This window comes from Pongo pygmaeus, chromosome 6 (genome assembly GCF_028885625.2).
Source record: "Pongo pygmaeus isolate AG05252 chromosome 6, NHGRI_mPonPyg2-v2.0_pri, whole genome shotgun sequence".
Lineage (NCBI taxonomy): Eukaryota > Metazoa > Chordata > Mammalia > Primates > Hominidae > Pongo > Pongo pygmaeus.
The window spans coordinates 11,716,806-11,737,435 of NC_072379.2; the positions used below are offsets into that span (position 1 = coordinate 11,716,806).

General features: G+C 54.7%; 1 protein-coding gene across 1 annotated transcript; it reads right to left on the reverse strand.

The window, feature by feature from the left end:
* Positions 1-12,857: 12,857 nt before the first annotated feature.
* On the reverse strand, positions 12,858-19,043 carry UPK3BL2 (uroplakin 3B like 2). The gene is made up of 6 exons (XM_054496526.2): positions 18,736-19,043; positions 16,714-16,875; positions 16,297-16,516; positions 14,979-15,055; positions 14,569-14,689; positions 12,858-13,458 (listed from the first exon to the last, which is right to left on the reverse strand). The coding sequence occupies exons 1-6, from the start codon at positions 18,845-18,847 to the stop codon at positions 13,350-13,352; spliced, it is 801 nt and encodes a 266-aa protein (XP_054352501.1). The 5' UTR covers positions 18,848-19,043; the 3' UTR covers positions 12,858-13,349.
* Positions 19,044-20,630: the final 1,587 nt, after the last annotated feature.

Sequence of the window (20,630 nt, forward strand, 5' to 3'; positions counted from 1 at the left end):
AGCAAGGGGACTTGGGATGGGGCCAGTGCAGCTGCGGCTGGAACGTAAACCTGTCGTGGCTTCTGGCGCCACAGCCACCCCCAGCCAGGGAAAGGGCCCTGGCTCGGCTGATGAGAACCAGGAGCCAGGATGGAGTCACAGTGGGGACGTGGGAGGGTGGAGGTGACGGCTCTTGTTTTTCAGCCTGACCCTTGCCCATCCACTACTCCCCCTATCCACTACTCCCACAGATCCTGGGCACTGTGGGTAACGGGAACCCTGGCCTCTAGATGCCCCCAGCCCTTGGATCACTGGCGTCCCCCAACCACTTAGCTGCCCCCAGTAGGTCCCCCACCATCCCCCTTCATCTCTGCCTGGGATCTTCTGCGTGGCTGTTCCCCCATCCCTCCAGTGCCTGACGCCACCCAGTGTCTTGCTAACCCACAATTCTCCGGACTACTCCATGGATGCTTGCTGGATAGAGGTGGACATTTTGCATACAGAGAACTGCACAAATATTTTATTTATTTTTTTGAGATAAGGTCTCGCTCCGTTGCCCAGGCTGGAGTGAAGTGGTGCGATCATAGTTCACTGCAGCCTCAATCTCCTGGGCCCAAGCAATCTTTCCACCTCAGCCTCCTAAGTAGCTGGGACTACAGGTGCATGCCAGCATGCTCAGATAATTTAAAAAAAAAATTTTTTTTAGAGTCAGGGGGCTCGCTATGTTGCCCAGGCTGGTCTCGAACTCCTGGCTTCTAGCAATCTGCCCACCTCGGCCTCTCAAAGTGCTAGGATTTCAGATGTAAGCCACCACATTCAGCCAAAGTGCACAAATCTTATGTGGACAGCTCGAGGAAGTCTTACACGGGCCTATGACTGCATCACCATCTCCCAGATCAAGAACTAGAACATTCCCAGCCCCAGGTGGCTTCCTTGTGTCTCATACCAGTCATCACCACCTCCGGGAACAACTTCTATCCCAATTTATTGCCATAGATTACTCCCACCTGCTTTTTTGAGATAGGGTCTCACTCTTTCACCCAGACTGGAGTGCAGTGGCACAATCACAGCTCACTGCAGCCTCCAACTTCTGGGCTCAAGTGATCCTCCTGCCTCAGCCTCCTGAGAAGCTGGGATGATAGGCCTGCACCACCACGCCTGGCTAATTTTTTTTTTTTTTTTAAGATGGGGTCTTGCTATGTTGCCCAAGTTAGTCTCAAACTCCTGGGCTCAAGCGATTCACCCCCCACAACTGGCCTCCCAAAGTGCTGGGATTACAGGTGTGAGCCACTGTGCCCACCCGGCCCTCCTGCCTGCTTTTGCTCTTTATATAAATGGAATCCTACAGTGTATATTAGCTTGTGCCTGGCTTCTTTGCCAATGTTACGTGCAGGGGAGTCACCCATGTCACTGAATAGCGTTCTACGGTGTGGGCGGAGGCCTCACAACCTGCCTCTTCACTAGCCTGTGGATGAACGTCTGTTGTTTCCTGTTTGGGTCTGTTACAAAGAAGGCTGATCTGAATGTTCTTGCACGTGTCTTTTTTTTTTTTTTGAGACGGAGTCTCACTCTGGCCCAGGCTGGAGTGCAATGGTGCAATCTCGGCTCAATGCAGCCTCCGCCTCCCAGGTTCAAGCGATTCTCTTGCCTCAGCCTCCCGAGTATCTGGGACTACAGGCGCCACCACCAGGCCTGCCTAATTTTTGTATTTTTAGTAGAGACAGGGTTTTGCCATGTTGGCCAGGCTGGTCTCAAACTCCTGACCTCAAGTGATCCGCTCCCCTTGGCCTCCCAAAACACATGTCTTTTGGGAGGCTCAGTGCTCATTTCTCATGGGGAGATATCTAGAAGCAGAATTGCTGGGGCCCAGCGCAGGTGTAGAGCACTGGATTCTAAACAGGCCAGTTCTTACTGTGCCTCTCCAAGCATTTCACACACGTTCCCACCACCTTCCCAGGGGACCTACCACATGTCTCCTTCACCTCCCTTTATTCTCCCAGTAACAGAAACTTCAGATCTGTCAGCCTCTGTTTTGCAGAGCAGGGCAGCCCTCCTGACCTTGCTCCTATCCTAGTGGGCCCAGGGCACACCCGTCACAGCTAAAGGGCCCACTGGGTTGGCCAACAAGGAGGGAGCCCTTTCCTGCAGGCTGAGAGCCTCAGAGCCTCTCTCTGTCTTTCTCTCTCTCTTTTTTTTTTGAGGTGGAGTCTCGCTCTGTCACCCAGGCTGGAATGCAGTGGCACAATCTTAGCTCACTGCAGCCTCTGCCTCCCAGGTTCAAGTGATTCTCCTGCCTCAGCCTCCCAAGTAGCTGGGTTTACAGGTGCCCGCCACCATGCCCGGCTAATTTTTCTATTATTTATTTATTTATTTATTTATTTATTTTTAGTAGAGATGGAGTTTCACCTTACTGGCCAGGCTGGTCTCGAACTTCTGACCTCAAGTGATCCACCCACCTCGGCCTCCCAAAGTGCTGGGATTCCAGGCATGAACCATCACGCCCAGGCCCTGAGAGCTTCTCTGATGGCACTTTGGGACTGTCTGTTTGCAGTCCATCCCTCTGTGGCCTGGCCATCCCTTTACCCCCAGGATAGAGACTGTGGTCAAGCTATTCCTGCACCCAGTGCCCAGCACACAGCTTGATGTGGACAACAGGGAACCAGCGGCTCACAGATAGGTGGGGTGGGAGAGAACAGCTTAGAGACAAATGTCTCCTAGTTTGAGGACTAAGTCCAGAGATGTAGCTTCAAGGTCCAGTTTCTCTGCTTGGGCCTGGGGAAAGCTTTTCACTTTTTGGGATCTTATTATGAGCCTGGTGTCCCTCCAGGGTCCAGGTGGGCCCTTCCATTCACCCCAGCCTTAGACCCAAGGCAGATGAGTTGAGTACAACCAAGAACCATTGGCCACACCTTCCCAGGCCCTGGGAGGTCACTTCCTGGACAGCCCAGGCTGGAACTGGCCCACGGTGGGAAGAGAAGGGGTCTCCCACTGGAGATAAGGCCTCCAGTCAATGTCTCTGACATTCATGGAGATCCCTCTGGGGCTCGGTGGCTGGTCAGAGGGGTCGAGGCAAGGCCCTGGGCAGCGGGTGGACAGGCTCCGTGTCAGAGGGACCGTCAGTCACCCCGCCCTTGGCCGTCAGCCCAGACCCAGGTTCCTCTCTTCCCAGAAGTTCATCCCCCTAAATGGACTTACGTGCTTAGCTCTCATTAACCTTCTGAACCTTCCAGAAAGGGAGTGGAAATGTCCTGCCTCGTCTCCTGCTGAGGAAGCCTGGGTAGGAGTGGAGGAAGATAAAGGGACCCCCCCAAGGGCTGCTGCTGGGGCCAGAGATGTGGGGGTCCCAGGCAAGGGTGTTGTCCTGAGCAGGGTCTCTGCACCAGCTCGGTCACCAAGGGGGCTCTGCAAGTTCACCCAGCAGAGGTGGGAGAGCTGGACACCCCTGCCTCTGTCTTAGGGATCCTTGACTCCCTCCGCACCAGCCCAGCACTCCCCCGCCAGCCGCCTCTCACTTCCCTCCTCCAGCAATTCTTTTTGTTGCTTTTTTGAGATGGAGTCTTGCTCTGTCCTACAGTGGTGCGATCTCAGCTCACTGCAACCTCCGCCTCGCGAGTTCAAGCAATTGCCCTGCCTCAGGCTCCCGAATAGCTGGGATTACAGGTACCCACCACCACGCCCATTTAATTTTTGTATTTTTAGTAGAGACGAGGGTTTTGCCATGTTGGCCAGGCTGGTCTCGAACTCCTGACCTCAAGTGATCCACCCACCTCAGCTTCCCAAAGTGCTGGGATTACAGGTGTGAGCCACTGCATCCGGCCCAAGGGCCCATCTTAACACTGCTACTGTGCATGAGGCTTGTGCTGGGCAGGAGCTCCCTGGGCTGGGCTGAAGTGACCAGGGGTAGCTGGCATGGGTGGTCTGAGTCTCCAGGTCTGTGTTCTCATTGCTCATCTGTCTCCCTCCGTCCCTTCACCCCAGCAGAGACAGATGACAGCCTGCGCCATGGGTGGCCAGGAGATAATCTTTCTTTTAATTTTGTATTTTATTTATTTATTTATTTATTTTTTGAGACACAATCTCGCTTTGTCACCCAGGCTGGAATGCAGTGGCACAATCTCAGCTCAGTGCAACCTCCAATACCTGGGTTCAAGCGATTCTCCTGCCTCAACCTCCTGAGTAGCTGGGATTACAGGCATGTGCCACCATGCCCAGCTAATTTTTGTATTCGAGATATTCTTTTGTATTCAATATACTTTTTTTTTTTTTTTTCGAGATGGCGTCTTGCTCTATCACCCAGGCTGGAGTGCAGTGGCGCTATCTCAGCTCAGTCCAACCTCTGCCTCCCGGGTTCAAGAGATTCTACTGCCTCAGCCTCCTGAGTAGCTCGGATTACAGGTGTAAACTACCATGGCCAGCTAATTTTTGTATTCGAGATATTCTTTTTTTTTTTTTTTTTTGAGACCGAGTCTCACTCTGTTGCCCAGGCTGGAGTGCAGTGGCACAATCTTGGCTCATTGCAATCTCCACCTCTCGGGTTCAAGAGATTCTCCTGCCTCAGCCTCCCAAGTAGATGGGATTACAGGTGCCCGCCACCACGCCCGGCTAATTTTTGTATTTTTAGTAGAGACGGAGTTTCACCATGTTGGCCAGGCTGGTCTCGAACTCCTGACCTCAGGTGATCTACCCGCCTCAGCCTCCCAAAGCGCTGGCATTACAGGTGTGAGCCACCGCACCCGGTCGATATTTGAGATATTCTTGAACTCTGTGTAATTTGGAGGTTGACAAACCACTCGAGGTGGAAGAGACAGAAGTGGTGGAAGCATTTGAAGAAGGCATTTGAAGCTGAGCTTGGAGGACCAGAGGACTGGAGCTCCAGGAGAAGGGGTGGGAGGTGGGGGAAGGGTGCCAGGGAGCAGCTGGTGTGAGCCCTCGTGCGCCATCCTGGAGACCCAGGAGCCTTGGGCCTGACAGCACAGCTCAAATCCGTCCAGCAAGCAGGGGTTCTGGCCCCTGCAACACTGAGTCCCCCAAATCCCTACAAGTCCCCAGGGGCATCTGGGGACAGTCTGCATTTCAGCCGGGAGCTCACCTATGGGTCCTGGGAGCAAGGGGAAGCCATCCCCTTTGCCTGGGGTGTCCTGATTGGGAAGGGCCCCCACAGCAGGGTGGCTGGGACCCCAGAGAGACCCCTCTCTCGAACCATAGCCCTTGCCTTTTTGTGACCGTGCAATGGAAATATCCCCCAGGAAGGTTACTTTGATGGGGTCAGACCGGGTAGCCCCCGCCCACTCGCTGCCCCAGACTCTTGGACAAGCTGATTCCCTCCCCGAGGCTTCACAGCCCCCCACTGCCCAAGTCTTCCGACCCCTCAGGTAAACCCTTATTTCCAAGAGCGCCCCGGCTCCCATGTCAAAGAGGGGGTGCAGAGACACACTGTGTGGGTGAGTGGAGGGCTGCCTGGTTTCCAACAGTGGTCCCCTTGGGGCACCTGTGCTCCTGCTGCAGTGGACGGCTGGGTGTCTGGAGGAAGGGCTGGGGTGTGGAGACAGCGTTGGGGCACAGCCAGCAGGGGAGAGGGTTCCAGGCTGACCCCCTCTGCATCTGCTGGCTTCAGGGGGATGGGCTGTGAATGGTTTCTGTCCCCTGATATCCACTTGTTCTTTTTCCTTTCTTTTCTCCCTCTCCCCCTCCCCTCCCCTTTCCTTCCCTTTCCTCCTTCCTTCTTTCCTTTCTCTCTCCTTCCTTCCTTCTTTCCCCTTCCTTCCTTCCTTCCTCTCAGTCTCCTTCCTTCCTCTTTCTTTTCTTTTTTCTTTCTTCTTTCCTTTTCTTTTCTTTCTTTCTTTTCTTTCTCTTTCTTTTCTTTTTTTTCTTTTCTTTCTTTCTTTTCTTTCTCTCTTTCTTTCTTTCTCTCTCTCTCTTTCTTCCTCCCTCTCCTCTCTCTTTCTCTCTTTATTTCTTTCTGACAAGGTCTCAGGGTCTTGCTCTGTGCCCAGGCTGGAGTACAGTGATGCAATCATAGCTCTCTGCAGCCTCGACCTCCTGGGCTCAAGCGATCCTCACACCTCAGCCTCCTGAGTAGCTGGGACCACAGATGCACACTACCATGCCCAGCTAATTTTTAAAACTTTTTTAGAGATGGGGGTCTCCCTATGTTGCCCAGGCTGGTCTTGAACTTCTGGGCTCAAGCGATCCTCCCGCCTAGACCTCCCAAAGCGCTGGGATTACAGATGTGACCCATCGCACCCAGCCCCTGTTCTTTCCCTGCTCTTATTTCTGCTGCTTTTTGCCCTTTTCCCCACTGAGTCCAGCCCTCGAACTGACGCCAGCTCTCTGATTTTATCTTGTGTTTATTGGGAAATAGTGGTGCCCATCTCTGGGCCAGTCCAGACAGCTTCCCCCTAGGAAGTGAGCCGAGTTCCCACGGTGTGTCAGAGTTAAAAACAAGGACAAGAGACAGCATGAAAGACGTAAGAGAGGGGGTATAGAGAAAGACAGAAAAGCAGAGAGAGGGACACACAGGTCCCCTACTTCCCCTTCTGTTTGTTCATTAATCAGGCTAATGTCAGGTGGCACGGGGGGCACTGGACATCACTTCATGGCTCCAGATCATTGTCCCCAAGTCTGTTTTCCCAGGCTGTCCCCTTAAGAGCTGGGCTGCCGCGACCACACCCTGCAGTCCATGTCACCCTCCAGCCATTGGTGCTCTGTGGGTGTGCCCGGCAGAGCCTCCAGCTCTGTGCCTGCCCCTTGGAATGCCCCTAAAGCCCTCCCAGCCCCTTACCCATCCTTCAAGGCCACACCTGTACCCCTCCTTCATGCAGCCACCAGATGGGATCGGGAGGCAGGGTGCGCCTCTCTGTCCCTCAAGGGTTCCCTGGTCATCTCTGTGCATGTCTAGATGCCACTGAGATGGACTGGCCTTGATGGCCGGGACTCTATGTCTTAGCATCCAGCATGGCCAGCTGAAGTCAGTGGCTGCAGACTGTGGGAATGAGTGAGTGAGTGAATGAATGAATGAATGAATGGGGGAGAACAGAGTGACCCGAGGGAGGGCCAGACCTGGACAGGAGCTTCTGGTGCCTCTTGTCCCTCCTTTTTTTTTTTTTTTTTTAAGATGGAGTCTGGCTCTATTGCCCAGGCTGGAGTGCCGTGGCACAATCTCAGCTCACTGCAACTTCTGCCTCTCGGGTTCCAGTGATCCTCCTGCCTCAGCCTCCTAAATAGCTGGAACTACAGGCGTGCACCACCACACCCAGCTAATTTTTGTATTTTTAGTAGAGACGGGGTTTCGCCATGTTGACCAGGCTGGTCTTGAACTCCTGACCTCGTGATCCACCCACCTCGGCCTCCCAAAGTGCTGGGATTACAGGCGTGAGCCACCGCATCTAGACCCCTCTTGTCCATTCTTTTCATGGATGAGGAGGCTGAGGCCCAAGCCAGTCGGGGGTGCCAGGACTGGGGCTCCGACATTTTCTCTCCCAAGGGATTCTCAGGATCCCTCTCTGGGAACATGATCAGCGGCTTTAAGAGGCCAGGGGCTTTCCCTCCAGCCAGCCCTGGACTCCCAGCCCCAGAGAACCTGGAGAAGCCAGCCTTGCATGGCTGGGATTTTCTTTTTTCTTTCTTTCTTTTTTTTTTTTTTGAGACAGAGTTTTGCTCTTGTTGCCCAGGTTGGAGTGCAGTGGCACGATCTCGGCTCACAGCAACCTCCGCCTCCCAAGTTCAAGCAATTCTCCTGCCTCAGCTTCCCGAGTAGCTGGGATTACAGGCATGCATCACCATGCCCAGCTAATTTTGTACTTTTAGTAGAGACAGGGTTTCTCCATGTTGAGGCTGGTCTCAAACTCCTGACCTCAGATGATCCGCCCGCCTCGGCCTCCCAAAGTGCTGGGATTATAGGCGTGAGCCACTGTGCCCAGCCTATGGCTGGGATTTTCATCGGGAGAATCTCACTGGCTATGTACTGCACTCTCTCCCAGCCCCTGAGATTGGGCTCTGGGCTCAGCACTGAGCAGGACCCAAGGAAGTGGCTTAAGTCTTTGTGGCCAGGCGGTGTCTGCTGTAGAAAGCAGTGTGGCATGTGGCCGGGGGGTACTGTGGTCAGGGAGAGAGGTTGCCTGGGGCTGTCCAGGCTTCAGCCTGGGAAAGGGAGCACCCAGGGAACCAAGACGAGGTGCAGGGATGGGGGCAGCTTTGGGCTCGGCTGTCAGGGAAGCATATTGGCATGAGGGGCCTCCTGGATGTCCGGTCAGAGATGGCCAGGGGACCAAGGACATATAAGAGGCAGCTGAGGGTTGCTGGGCGAGCTGCCTCACGCCTGTAATCCCAGCACTTTGGGAGGCTGAGGCGGGCAGATCACCTGAGGTCGGGAGTTCGAGACCAGCCTGGCCAACATGGTGAAACCCCGTCTCTACCAAAATACAAAAATCAGCCGAGCATGGTGGCGGGTGCCTGTAATCCCAGTTACTCGGGAGGCTGAGGCATGAGAATCGCTTGAACCCAGGAGGTGGAGGTTGCAATGAGTCAAGATCGCACCATTGCACTCCAGCCTGGGTGACAGAGCCAGACTCTGTCTCAAAAAAAAAAAAAGAAAAAAGAGAGGCAGCTGAGGGGAGGGACAAGGGTCATTAGTCTACATTGGAACTGGCTGAGGCTGGTGCCCAGGCATAGGGGAGCTAAGTGGGTGCAGGCCCAGGAGGTGAGCAATTGCCAGTGACACCTGTCCCTACAGGCGGAGGAGGAGTTGTGAGCTCAGCTGCACAGGACATTACTCCAAATGGGGCTGAGGAGCAAGGGGGACCCCCACACTCCCCACCTCCCAGTGCTGAGGCATGTGGGTAGGGGGCTACCCAGGAGGGCTTCAAGGAGGAAGTGTTCTGAAGGAAGAGGCAGGAGGGTAGTGAAGGGGACGTGTGGGGGCCACCCCTTCTCCGGCTGGCAAAATTGTCCTGTCCCCGCTGGGTGCGGCGGCTCATGCCTGTAATCCCAGCACCTGGGGAGGCCGAAGCGGGAGGATCACTTGAGGTCAGGAGTTTGAGACCAGCTTGGGCCACACGGTGAAACCCGCACCCCACCCCCCACCCCACCCAATCTTTACTAAAAATACAAAAATTAGCTGGTCATGGTGGTGCACTCCTGTAATCCCAGCTACTCGGGAGGCTGAGAGATGAGAATCACTTGAACCCAGGAGGCGGAGATTGCAGCGAGCAGAGATCGTGCCATTGTACTCCAGCCTGGGCAACAGAGCAAGACTCCATCTCAAAAAAAAAAAAAAAAAAAAAAAATTTGCCCTGTCCCCTGAGACTCAGTGGTCAGCCCCTGCAGAGTCCTCTCTGCACACCTCCAGCCCCACCCCGGCCTCAGCAGACCTCTGTCTGGGCAGGACTTTGTGGCCTTCTCTCGTCTGGAGACCAGAAGGCCAGGAAGGGAGGCCAGGCATGGTGGCTTATGCTTGTAATTTCAGCACTTTGGGAGCCCAAGGTGAGAGCATCTCTTGAGCTCAGGAGTTCCAAACTAGCCCGGGGAACATGGCGAGACCCCATCTCTACAAAAAATAAAAAAATTAGCTGGGTGGTGGCACATACCTGTAATCCCAGCTACTTGGGAGGCTGAGGTGGGAGGATTGCTTGAACCCAGAGGTTCAAGGCTGCAGTGAGCTATGATCGTGCCACTGCACTCAAGCCTGGGTGACAGAGTGAGACTCTGTCTCTCCAAAAAAAAAAAAGAAAGAAAGTTAGCTAGTTAGCTAGGTGCCTGTAGTGCCTGTAATCCCAGCACTTTGGGAGGCCAAAGTGGGAGGATCGCCTGAGCCCAGGAGTTCAATGCTACAGTGAGCTATGAAGGCGCCACCATACCCCAGCCTGGGCAACAGAGCGAGACCCCATCTCTAAAAAAGGAAAAAAGAAAAAAAAAAAAAAGAAAAGAAAGAACAGGAAGGATCTAATTCCAGTGGATCAGCATGAAAGTGGCGTGTGCCTCTGTACGTCCGTTTTGCCTTCTCTGTCCTGCTCTGACCCAGCAGATTGGCCTCCAGGGACTGCACCACTCAGACCCCACACTCTCTTGCTTCTGGTGAGGTGTGGCCAGTGGAGGCACTGGCATGAGATCAGGGGGCGGAAAGACAGAGCCCTGTTCCCTCTGGTGGCTTCATCCTTCCACCTACAGCCCCTGCTCCTGCAGGGCCCCTCACCCATGGCTACTGCCTGCTGGTCCTGGAAACATCACTCCCTCCCTCCTATCAGCAATCAGATCCAGGAGTGCTTAGGGCCCCATTAGAGCCAAGTCCCAGGTCACCCTCTCTTGTCCATTCCCCTAATGCTGCCCACACCTTTGTAAACGCTCTCAATTGCCCTGTGAGACAGCGTACCATCTGTTTCCTGCCAGGGCCCGACGCATACAGGGTGTGGGCAAGGGTTTGTGAAATGCAGGGTCTTAGAGTTCACCCAGTTCAACCTTCCCTTTTAAAAATGTTTCATTTTAGAGACAGGGTCTTGCTCTGTCACAGAGGCTGGCGTCCAGGGGTGCCATCATAGCTCACTGCAGCCTCCAACTCCTGGACTCAAGTGATCCTCCCACCTCAGCCTCCATAGTAGCTGGCTCTGCAGGTTCACACTACCATGTCTGGCTAATTTTTCTTTTGTTTTGTTTTGAGACAGTCTTGTTCTCTGTCACCCAGGCTGGAGTGCAGTGGCACGATCTGGGCTCACTGAAACCTCCTTCACCTGGGTTCAAGTGATTCTCCTGCCTCAGCCTCCCCAGTAGCAGGGATTACAGGCATGCACCACCATGGCTGGCTAATTTTTGTATTTTTTGTAGAGACGGGATTTCATCATGTTGGCCAGATTGGTCTCAAACTCCTGACCTCAGGTGATCCTCCTACTTCTGCCTCCCAAAATGCTGGGATTACAAGTGTGAGCCACCACGCCTGGCCTTAACCACCATGCCCGGCCTTAATTTTTGTATTTATATTTTGTAGAGATGGGGTGTTGCTATGTTGCCCAGGCTGGACTTGAACTCTTGGCCTCAAGCAATCCTCCTGCCTCAGCCTCCCAAAGCACTAGGATTAGAGGTGTGAGCCATCTGCACCTGGCCTAACCATTGCTTTTTATGTAAGGGGAAACTGAGGCCCAGAGGGTGTGAGTGATCTGTCTTGGGTCACTCAGCCCCAGGGTTGGGGCTCATAGCTGTTCTGAAAAGGTTCTGGAGAGGGCAGGGCTTATCTCACAGAGGTTGGCAGCCTGTCTGCCCCGTGCCCTGCCTGCCTCTCCCAGCCTGGTAGCTTCAAGATCATTTGAGCATTTCCTCCACAGCAGGAGCCGGATGCATCTGCTCCACCTAATAACCCCATTAGGGCCATTTGCACCTCTCAGGGGCAGGCGCCTAGGAACCCAGCCAGCGCCCTCCTCCCTGACCTCTTGCCCCAGAGGGCGGGGCCCCTCCACATGGCACAGGGTGTCTTCTGGTCTCCTCTCCATCCCTCACCCTCCCCTACCTGCCCATCAGCAACATGTTGCTCCTCCTGCCTGGCACCCTTCCAAGGTCCACCTGGCCCAAGTGTCCTGCTCCTTCTTCAAAGCCACCCCTCCCCAAGATGCTGCCTCTGAAGCTCAAACAGTCCATCTCCCTGACAGCTGTGCCGTCTCCTTCTCTCGTATGTGGTAGTATCACTGTCCTCCCCCTACAGCAGTGGGCACCTTGAGGGCAGAACCTTGCCTCGGGCATCTCTGGCCCCTGGGGTCCGAGCACTGAGCGGGAATCCTGATGATAAATGTTGCATGAGCTGGGCACAGTGGCTCACGCCTGTAATCCCAGCAGGAGGATCACTTGAGACCAGGAGTTCGAGACCAGCCTGGGCAACACAGTGAGACGCTGTCTCTACAAAAATTTAAAGAATTAGCCAGATGTGATGCCATGTACCTATAGTCCAAGCTACTCAGGAGGCTGAGGCGGGAGGATCGCTTGCACCCAGGAGTTTGAGGCTGCAATGAGCTATGATCACACCACTGTTCTTTCCAGCTTGGGCAACAGAGTGGGATTCCATGTCTACAAAAAAATTAAAAATTAGCTGGGCGTGGTGTCATGAGCCTGTAGTCCCAGCTACTCTCAGGAGACTGAAGTGGGAGGATCACTTGAGTCTAGGAATTAGAGACTGAAGTGAGCTATGATGGTGCCACTGCACTCCAGCCTGGGCTATAAGGCGAAACTCCATTTCAAAAAAAAAAAAAACAACGAAACTGCGCCTTTTGCCTTTTGTGTACTCCAGGAAAGGATTGGAGGAAGTGGAAGCAGACGGCTTGAAGTCCTCCAGGCAGCAGGGGGCAGGCTGGGGAGAGGGGCCACAGGGAGGATGCTTGGGTGGAAAGACAGCAAGTGCCAACCATGCTGCCCCGTGGCCTTTGGGTACCAGGAGGCTGTCTGGGCAGGACAAGAGGAGCACCTATCTCAGGTCCACAGTCCGCCAACAAGCCCAGCTAATTTTTTTGTCATTTTTGTAGAGATAGGGTTTCACCATGTTGCCCAGGCTGGTCTCGAACTCCTGGGCTTAAGTGATCCTCCTGCCTCAGCCTCCCAAAGTGCTGGGAATACAGGCCTGAGCCACCACAACCGGCTTTGGGTCCACAGTCTTCACAGTTCCCAAGGCATGTTCACCTTGGTTTAGTCTTACGGTGGCCTTGTGGGTTCAGGGTTAGCATCCTCATTCTACAGATAGGGACAGTGAGGCTGGCAGAGAGGCCTGTCCTGCCCCCGGTGACAACTGCCCTAGGATCCTGAGCCTCGCCCCGGTCCTGCAGGCCCTTGGGGACCTCCCTAGGATGAGGAGCCAGGGGCAGTGGTACAGAAAGACTGCCCAGGTGTACCATGTCACAGGCAGGCAGGGAGGTGTTGGGGGCATTTATTTCTGATAGAGACTGGCACAAGCTTTGGGCTAAGGACACCCGCCCCCCACCTTCATCTAGAAACAATCTCTCTCGCCGGGCACAGTGGCTCACGCCTATAATCCCAGCACTTTGGGAGGCCGAGGCAGGCGGATCACAAGGTCAAGAGATCGAGGCCATCCTGGCCAACATGGTGAAACCCCGTCTCTACTAAAAATACAAAAATGAGCTTGGCATGGTGGCGTGTGCCTGTAGTCCCAACTACTCGGGAGGCTGAGGCAGGAAAATCGCTTGAACCCGCGAGGCAGAGGTTGCAGTGAGCCGAGATCGCGCCAGCCTGGCGACAGAGTGAGACTCTGTCTCAAAAGAAAAAAAAAAGTAAAGAAAAGAAACAATCTCTCTCAGGGTCCAGAAGCTTCAGGGTGTGTCCCAGCCCAGGCTCTGCAGCCTGGCCTGGGAGGAGGTGGAGGGACACGTGGGCCCCTCTGGAACCCCTCAGGAAGCCCCCTCGGCGGGAGTGCTGAACGCGAGGTGTGTGGTGTATCTTCTCACACTCCCTGTCTCCTCTGGGCCTGATAGGGAAGTGCTCCTGCAGCTGTTGAAGCTTGGGAGGGGAGGAGAGAGGGAGAGATGATGGATGCTGAAGAAGGGCTCTGGCCAAGATCCCACAGCCATTGGCTACCATGCTCCGACCCATTGCATAGGGGGAACTGAGACTCCACTGGCCGGGCGGAATTAACCAAAGGGACTGAGGCGATTCCTCTAAACCTCACAAATCTAGCGCATCGCTCCTACCCCCCATCACTCTCCCCCTCCACCCTCCACACCTCAGGACCCCGCTCAAACATTATCTGCCTGTCTCCCCTGATCAAAACCCACTCCTGGCTCCCATAGGCTGCAGGATACAGCCCAGTTCCTCAGCTAGGCACCTGGGGCCCCTGGCCTGGCCTGGCTGCATGCACCCCTCCTGCCCCTCCTGCCCCCACACCTCCCCACCCCCTTTTTAGAGTCACTCCCTCTCCCCCTCCCTCTCCTGCCAAATCCCACCAGGGCTAGGTCTCCCCTTTTCTCTAGGAAGCCTTGTGGACACTCTCTGTGCCCCAGGCTCAGGCACCTGAGCTCTGTATGAAACCCTGACACCCCCTTTTTTTTTAAATGGAGTCTCACTCTGTCACCCAGGTTGGAGTGCAGTGACGCAATCTCAGCTCACTGCAACCTTCACCTCCCAGGTTCAAGCCATTTTCCTTCGTCAGCCTCCTGAGTAGCTGGGATTACAAGCACGTGCCACCACGTGCTTGTAATTTTTTGTATTTTTAGTAGACCGGCTAATTTTTTGTATTTTTAGTAGAGCTGGGGTTTCACTATGTTGGCCAGGCTGGTCTTGAACTCCTGACCTCAGGTGATCCGCCGGCCTCAACCTCCCAAAGTGCTGGGATTACAGGCGTGAGCCACAGCACCCGGCCTGTATGGCGTCTTGAGGCAATGCTCAGAGCTTGGCCTGAAAGCAATTCACCTCCTCCCGGGGCGCCTCCCCGACTGGGGTGTCCGCAGGCGGCACCCACTTGCAATCCCAGATGCTGCCACCAGGGGGCGCACAGTGCCCGCTTGGAAGGTGGACACGGGCGGGCGGGGAGGAACTAGAGAGGGAGGGGTTAATGCCCAAGGGCCCCGCCCCTCCCAAGAGGCATGGGCGGTCTCAGCCCGGTCCACTCACCAGGTGTATATGAGCACAGCCAGGAGGACCGTAAGGAGGACGGCCAGGAGGATAGACAGGATGGCGATGATGACCACGGTGCCCGGGCTCTGGGGGCCGGGGACAGCCCGAAGTGCCTGGGCTGAGGGCAGTGATGGGAGCCGCAGAGGCCGGCAGGAAAAGAAATTTTACCTGACCGGAAAGGGCCCTTGGGCAGAATCCAGACCAATCACCGCCCTGCCTCCCCTTCCACCACCCAGGCCTGGGGGAAGGGGGTGGCTGGGGGAGGGGCGCCTGCAGATTGCAGGATGGTTGGCTGCCTCTGACTGAGTGGTGAGCTGACCTGTTCCCCCAGCCCATCCTCAGTCCTCAGGACCCCCAGACCCCCCGCCCCCTGCCCCTACTGTTTGACCGGAGCCTCTGGCCCCTACCGTGCTGCAGGAGAGTGTCGCTGGACCACTTTGTTTCAGCCACGAGTCCTTCGTCATTCATCACCAGGAACTTCACCCTGAATGGGAGACGCAGCATTGGCCATGGGGATCCCCCAGACTCCTGAAACCATCAGACCCTGGTGCCTGCAAGTCTGTCCCCTGGAGTCCCAGGCCCTGGGGAGAGCAGCCCTGGGAGGGGGCCGGAGGCTGGGGCTAAAGAGCCCAACAGAATGTGTTGGAATCTAGGTGTGACATTTCCAGCGGTGTGAATTCCCTCCCCCTCTCTGGGCTTCTGTGTCCTCATTTGGGAAAGGTAGGGGGCGGGTATTAGATCTCTCAGAACTGAACACGCGGGAATCAAGCATTTAGTGAGGGGAGACCCTGTCTAGATGGAGAGACACCACCTGAGTGGTCCACACGGCCCGTGGGGACTGGGGCTTGAGGTGGGGAAACTTCTGCTCAAGAAAAGCAGGATAAGCCAGGCATGGTGGCTCACGTCTGTAATCCCAGCACTTTGGGAGGCCAAGGTGGGCAGATCACTTGAAGCCAGGAGTTAAGACCAGCCTGGCCAACATGGCGAAACCTCATCTCTACTAAAATTACAAAAATTAGCCAGGCATGGTGGCAGGTACTCGGCCAACATGGCGAAAGCCCGTCTCTACTAAAAATACAAAAATTAGTCGGGTGTGGTGTCAGATGCCTGTAATTCCAGCTACTCGTTAGGCTGAGGCTGGAGAATCGCTTGAACCCGGGAAACAGAGGTTGCAGTGAGCCGAGATCACACCACTGTACTCTAGCCTGGGTCACAGAGCAAGACTCCATCTCAAAAAAAAGAAGAAAGGAAGAAGAAGAAAGAAGAAAGAAGGAAGAAGGAAGAAGGAAGAAGGAAGAAGAAGAAGGAGAAGGAAGAAGGAAGAAAGAAGAATAAGAAGAAGAAGAGAGAAGGAGAAGAAGAAAGAAGGAGAAGGAGAAGAAGGAAGAAAGAAGAAAGAAGAAGGAAGAAAGAAGAAGAAGGAGAAGAAGGAAGAAGGAAGAAAGAAGAAGAAGAAGAAGAAGAAGGAGAAGGAGAAGGAGAAGAAGGAGAAGGAGAAGGAGAAGGAGAAGGAGAAGGAGAAGAAGAAGAAGAAAAAGAAAAGAAGGATAATTCACGTAATTCATGAAGGCCTCCCCAGCCCCTGCCTGCTGCTTCCTCTTCTCTTTGGCCAAGCAGGAGCAGGGGACCCAGGCATCCTGCTGGGGCCCTGGTGAGCCTCGTAGGAGCTGCCCCAGGCTCCGGCTTGGGTGCAGGCAGGAGCCAGGGCCTGGCAGAGCCGCTTACCTGTAGGGGCCGGGTCCCGGTAGGGGATGGTTGCAGCCAATTTTTGTTGGTTGGCAGCGGGTATCATTGCCAACGCGGAGGACACGGAGCTGGCCTCTGACCTGGCCACGCTTGTACAGCACCCGGTTAGCCCTCAGTGTGAGATAGTAGCCCCTCTGGGAGAAGTTGGCAGGAGCAGGGATGTCCTGGTTTGTCTGTGGGGCCGTGAAGCTCTGGGTGGCTAAGGGTGGCACCATGGTCAGACAGGTCACACAGCAGGATCCCACCCTTACCCCACCAAGCCTGACAGCCCTCCCCAGCCCCAACCCCTGCAGCACCTGCTCCCTGCATCTCCCCGCAACACACCTGCTACTGCCCTCAGGCCCGCAGGCCCACTTCACAGAGGGAAAACCGAGGCCTGGCCCCAGCAGCACCCACCATTGCTGAGGGCCACCACCAGCCATATGGTATCCAAGTCAGAGATGTTGTGGCTGCTAAACTGGTCCAGAGGCTGCTCCAGCGTGAAGGTGGACTGGGTGAGCCTCCCCGCCAGGGTGTCGTTTGAGAGCTGGGGTACATAGCTGATGTGCTCTGGGGCAGCTGGAAGGGGAGGGCAGAGAGGAGAGGCCAAATGGGGCAACCAAGCCCCCAACAGCTCTGGTCTCCCCCGGCCCAGATCCAGACTTAACATGGGAGCCCCAAGTTAGGGGCACTTCCTGGGAGGTCAGGTCCGGTATGAACCAGGAAGCTTCCCCGGCAACTCTACGCCCCATGGGCATGGGTGGGAGGCCTGAGTCCAGCCCCTGGCCCCTCTCTTAGGAGCCTACTAGAGGTGGGCACTGTGGGAGGTCTAGGACAATGGTGGCATGGGAGGTCCCACCCTGGCGGTAGGCACGGTTCTCCCGGGCCGGGCCATGTTGGTATGGAACTGGAATTTGGGGGCAGCCTGACCCTAGGCTGAACTCTGCTCCTGACATGCCCAGTGACCTCCAACTTAAGTCCCTCCAGCTCCACCCACATGGTCTAGGTTGTTTTGATTGATGAGAGGATGCGTGGCTTGGCAGGGGACACAGACTGCCCAGAGGGTCCGGGGACTCTGAAGCCAGAGCTTGGTTCCGAGTCTAGAACGTCCTCTTCAATCCACCTGGTTCTCTGCCGCCTCCCAACACAGCCCCAAGGCATCTTCGCCTTCAGGACCAGGTCCCCCTCTCAGACTCCCACCTCATCTCTCTGGGGAAGGGTGGCAGACGAGGACAAGCTTCCCAGGTCCGTACCCCAAAGGGGACTCAGGATTGGCAACTTGGCCTGTGTCCAGCCTTGCTGGTTGGAGAGCTCAGACCTCCCCAACTGAGCCTCCCAGGCAGGAGCAGGACCATAGCGCCCCTCCTCTCCCCAACCCCAAATACTGGTCCAGGAGAAGCAGAATGATGGAGTGGGCTTCTATGCAAGTCTCCAGCAGCTGCCCCTGTTTGGTTCAGTTCAGTTCAATTTGATTCATTTACTCTGAATTCAACTCAACTCCAAAGGTTCAAGCTAGAGTCTTCCTTGGGGGCGACTGTCATGATTCCTTTCTTAGAGCTCCCAGTCCTATCTCGGAAGCCCAGGGCACTCTGCGTGCAGGAGGCACTTAATGTTTAGAAAGAGAAGTGGAGACTGGGGGCGGTGGCTCACGTCTGTAATCCCAGCACTTTGGGAGACTGAGGTGGGCGGATCACGAGGTCAGGAGTTTGAGACCAGACTGGCCAATATGGTGAAACCCCATTTCTACTAAAAATACAAAAATTAGCCAGGCATAGTGGCGCACAGCTGTAATCTCAGCTACTCAGGAGGCTGAGGCAGGAGAATTGCTTGAACCTGGGAGGCAGAGGTTGTGGTGAGCCAAGATCGCGCCACTGTACTCCAGCCTGGGCGATGGTGGGAGACTCTGTCTCAAAAAAAAAAAAAAAAGAAAGAAAGAAAAGAAAGAGAAGCGGAGCTGGCAGAGATTGGGGTTGGGGGCAGAGATTGTAGGATTGTATCTCTCAGCCTGTCCAGTTTTTCTTTTCTTTTCTTTCTTTCTTTCTTTTTTTTTTTTTTTTGAGACAGGGTCCTGCTGTTCGGCCCAGGCTGGAGTGCAGTGGTGCATTCACAGTTCACTGCATGGGCTCAAGCCATCCTCCCGCCTCAGTCTCCCAAGTAGCTGGGATTACAGGTGCACTCCACCACACCTAGCTAATTAAAAACAAAAATCTTTAAAAAAAAAATCTTTTTTAAAAATGGGGTCTTGTTATGTTGCCCAGGCTAGGCTTGCCAGAGCTTCCTGGGGACATGCATTGTCCTGGACATCTAGAAACCTCTCCTCAGGGAAAGGAAGGAGGCAGGAGCCATGTGTGAGAATTTGGAAACAAAGTGAGGTCTTGGGTCTGTCCTGCAGCCTGAGATGCAGCGGGTACCCCCGTGCCAATCCCCACCCTTACTCACCCACGCCTGTCCCAGGCTGGACACGGGTCAGTAGCAGCAACAGCGACATTAGCAGCTGGGACTGTCCCGCAGAGAGCCCTATGGCCGGGCCAAGCCTCCAGCTGTTGTCCATCTGTCTGTCCGTCCGTCTGCAGTGTCTGCAGCCCCAGAGGCTCCCCCGTCTGTAGTCTGTGCTGGGCTAGGGGAAGCTGTTCCTGGCATCTCCTGCTGCCCCTCCCAGGTACCCCCTCCTCTCAAACAACTGGTTGGACAGGTTTTGGGGCAGAATCTGCCAGCCCAGTGAATCTGGCATCACCAGGGAGGGGTCTGAAGAGAACAATCAGTTGCAAGACAAGCCTGGACTCCCCCCACCCCCTAGGAGCGCCTGACCAGGGAGGGGCTGAGGAAGGAGGAGGGGCAGCCTCAGGATCCAGGCACAATCTCAAAAAATAATAATAATATAAAATATAAAAAATAATTTCAATCACACATCACACCAAAAAATAATAATAATCTTGCTCTGTTGCCCAGGCTGGAGTGCAGTGGTGTGATCATAGCTCACTGCAGCCTTGACCTCCCAGGATCAAGTGATCCTCCCACTTCAGCCTCCCTAGTAGCTGAGACTGCAGGTATGAGGCACCATGCCCAGCTAATTTTTTGTTTGTTTGTTTTGAGACAGAATCTCACTCTGTCGCTCAGGATGGAGTGCAATGGCACGATCTCGGCTCACTGCAACCTCCACCTCCTGGGTTCAAGTGATTCTCCTGCCTCAGCCTTCTGAGTAGCTGGGATTACTGGTGTGCACAACCACTCCTGGTTAATTTTTGTATTTTTGGTAGAAATGGGGTTCGCCGTGTTGGCCAGGCTGGTCTTGAACCCCTGACCTCATGTGATCTGCCTGCCTCGGCCTCCCAAAGTGCTGAAATTACAGGTGTGAGCCACTGCGTCCGGCTGCCCAGCTAATTTTTTAATTTTTTGTAGAAACAGAGTCTTACTGTGTTGCCCAGGCTGGTCTCAAATTCCTGGGCTCAAGTGATCCTCCCACCTCAGCCTCCTGAAGTTCTGGGATTCCAGGTGTGAGCCACCATGTCTGGCCTGTATAATACAGTTTTTCCCTCTCTCACTCCCTTTCGAAAGGCAGTTGAAAGCAGACATCGGAATGTGGGAAGAGCTTGTTTCCCCTTTTTGAAAACACGTTCTTGCTCATCGACTCATACGCTCCTTGGGTCCCCAGAGATGGGCAGGGCAGGTGTTATGACTAATCTCATTAACAGATGAGAAGAAACCTGGGGCCCGGCAGGGAGAGAAACTTCCTGCAGTCCCAGGGCAGGTCAGCGGCAGGGCTGGGACCCAACCCCAGGTCTCCTGTACCTAGGCAGGACTCCCTCTTTGCCTTTTTTTTTTTAATTTAATTAATTAATTTGAGATGGAGTCTTGGTCTGTCACCCAGGCTGGAGTGCAGTGGCACAATCTTGGCTCACTGCAGCTTCTGCCTCTGGGGTTCCAGTGATTCTCCTGTCTCAGCCTCCTAGGTAGCTGAGATTACAGGCACACGCCACCACGCCTGGCTAACTTTTGTATTTTTAGTAGAGACAGGGTTTCACCATGTTGGCCAGGCTGGTCTCAAACTCCTGACTTCAGGTGATCCACCCGCCTTGGCCTCCCAAAGTGCTGGGATTACAGGTGTGAGCCACTGTATCCAACCTGTCACCTTTTTTTTTGAGACTGAGTCTCCCTTTGTCACCCAGGCTGCCGTGCAGTGGTGCCATCATAGCTCACTGCAATCTGTCTCCTGGGCTCAAACGATGATCCCGCCTCAGCCTCCTGAATAGCAGAGACTACAGGTGTGCACCACCATGACTGGCTCATTTTTAAATTTTTTGTAGAGATGGGGTCTCACTATGTTGCCCAGGCTG

What these genes read in the sequence shown, in the direction of transcription:
- UPK3BL2 (XM_054496526.2), bottom strand. Translation starts at nt 18,847, where the DNA reads ATGGACAACAGCTGGAGGCTTGGCCCGGCCATAGGGCTCTCTGCGGGA. An exon ending in CCAGCCTGGGACAGGCGTGG is followed by an intron (nt 16,876 to 18,735) that starts GTGAGTAAGGGT and finishes CTCCCCTTCCAG; the next exon opens with CTGCCCCAGAGCACATCAGC. An exon ending in GGTGGTGGCCCTCAGCAATG is followed by an intron (nt 16,517 to 16,713) that starts GTGGGTGCTGCT and finishes TGCCACCCTTAG; the next exon opens with CCACCCAGAGCTTCACGGCC.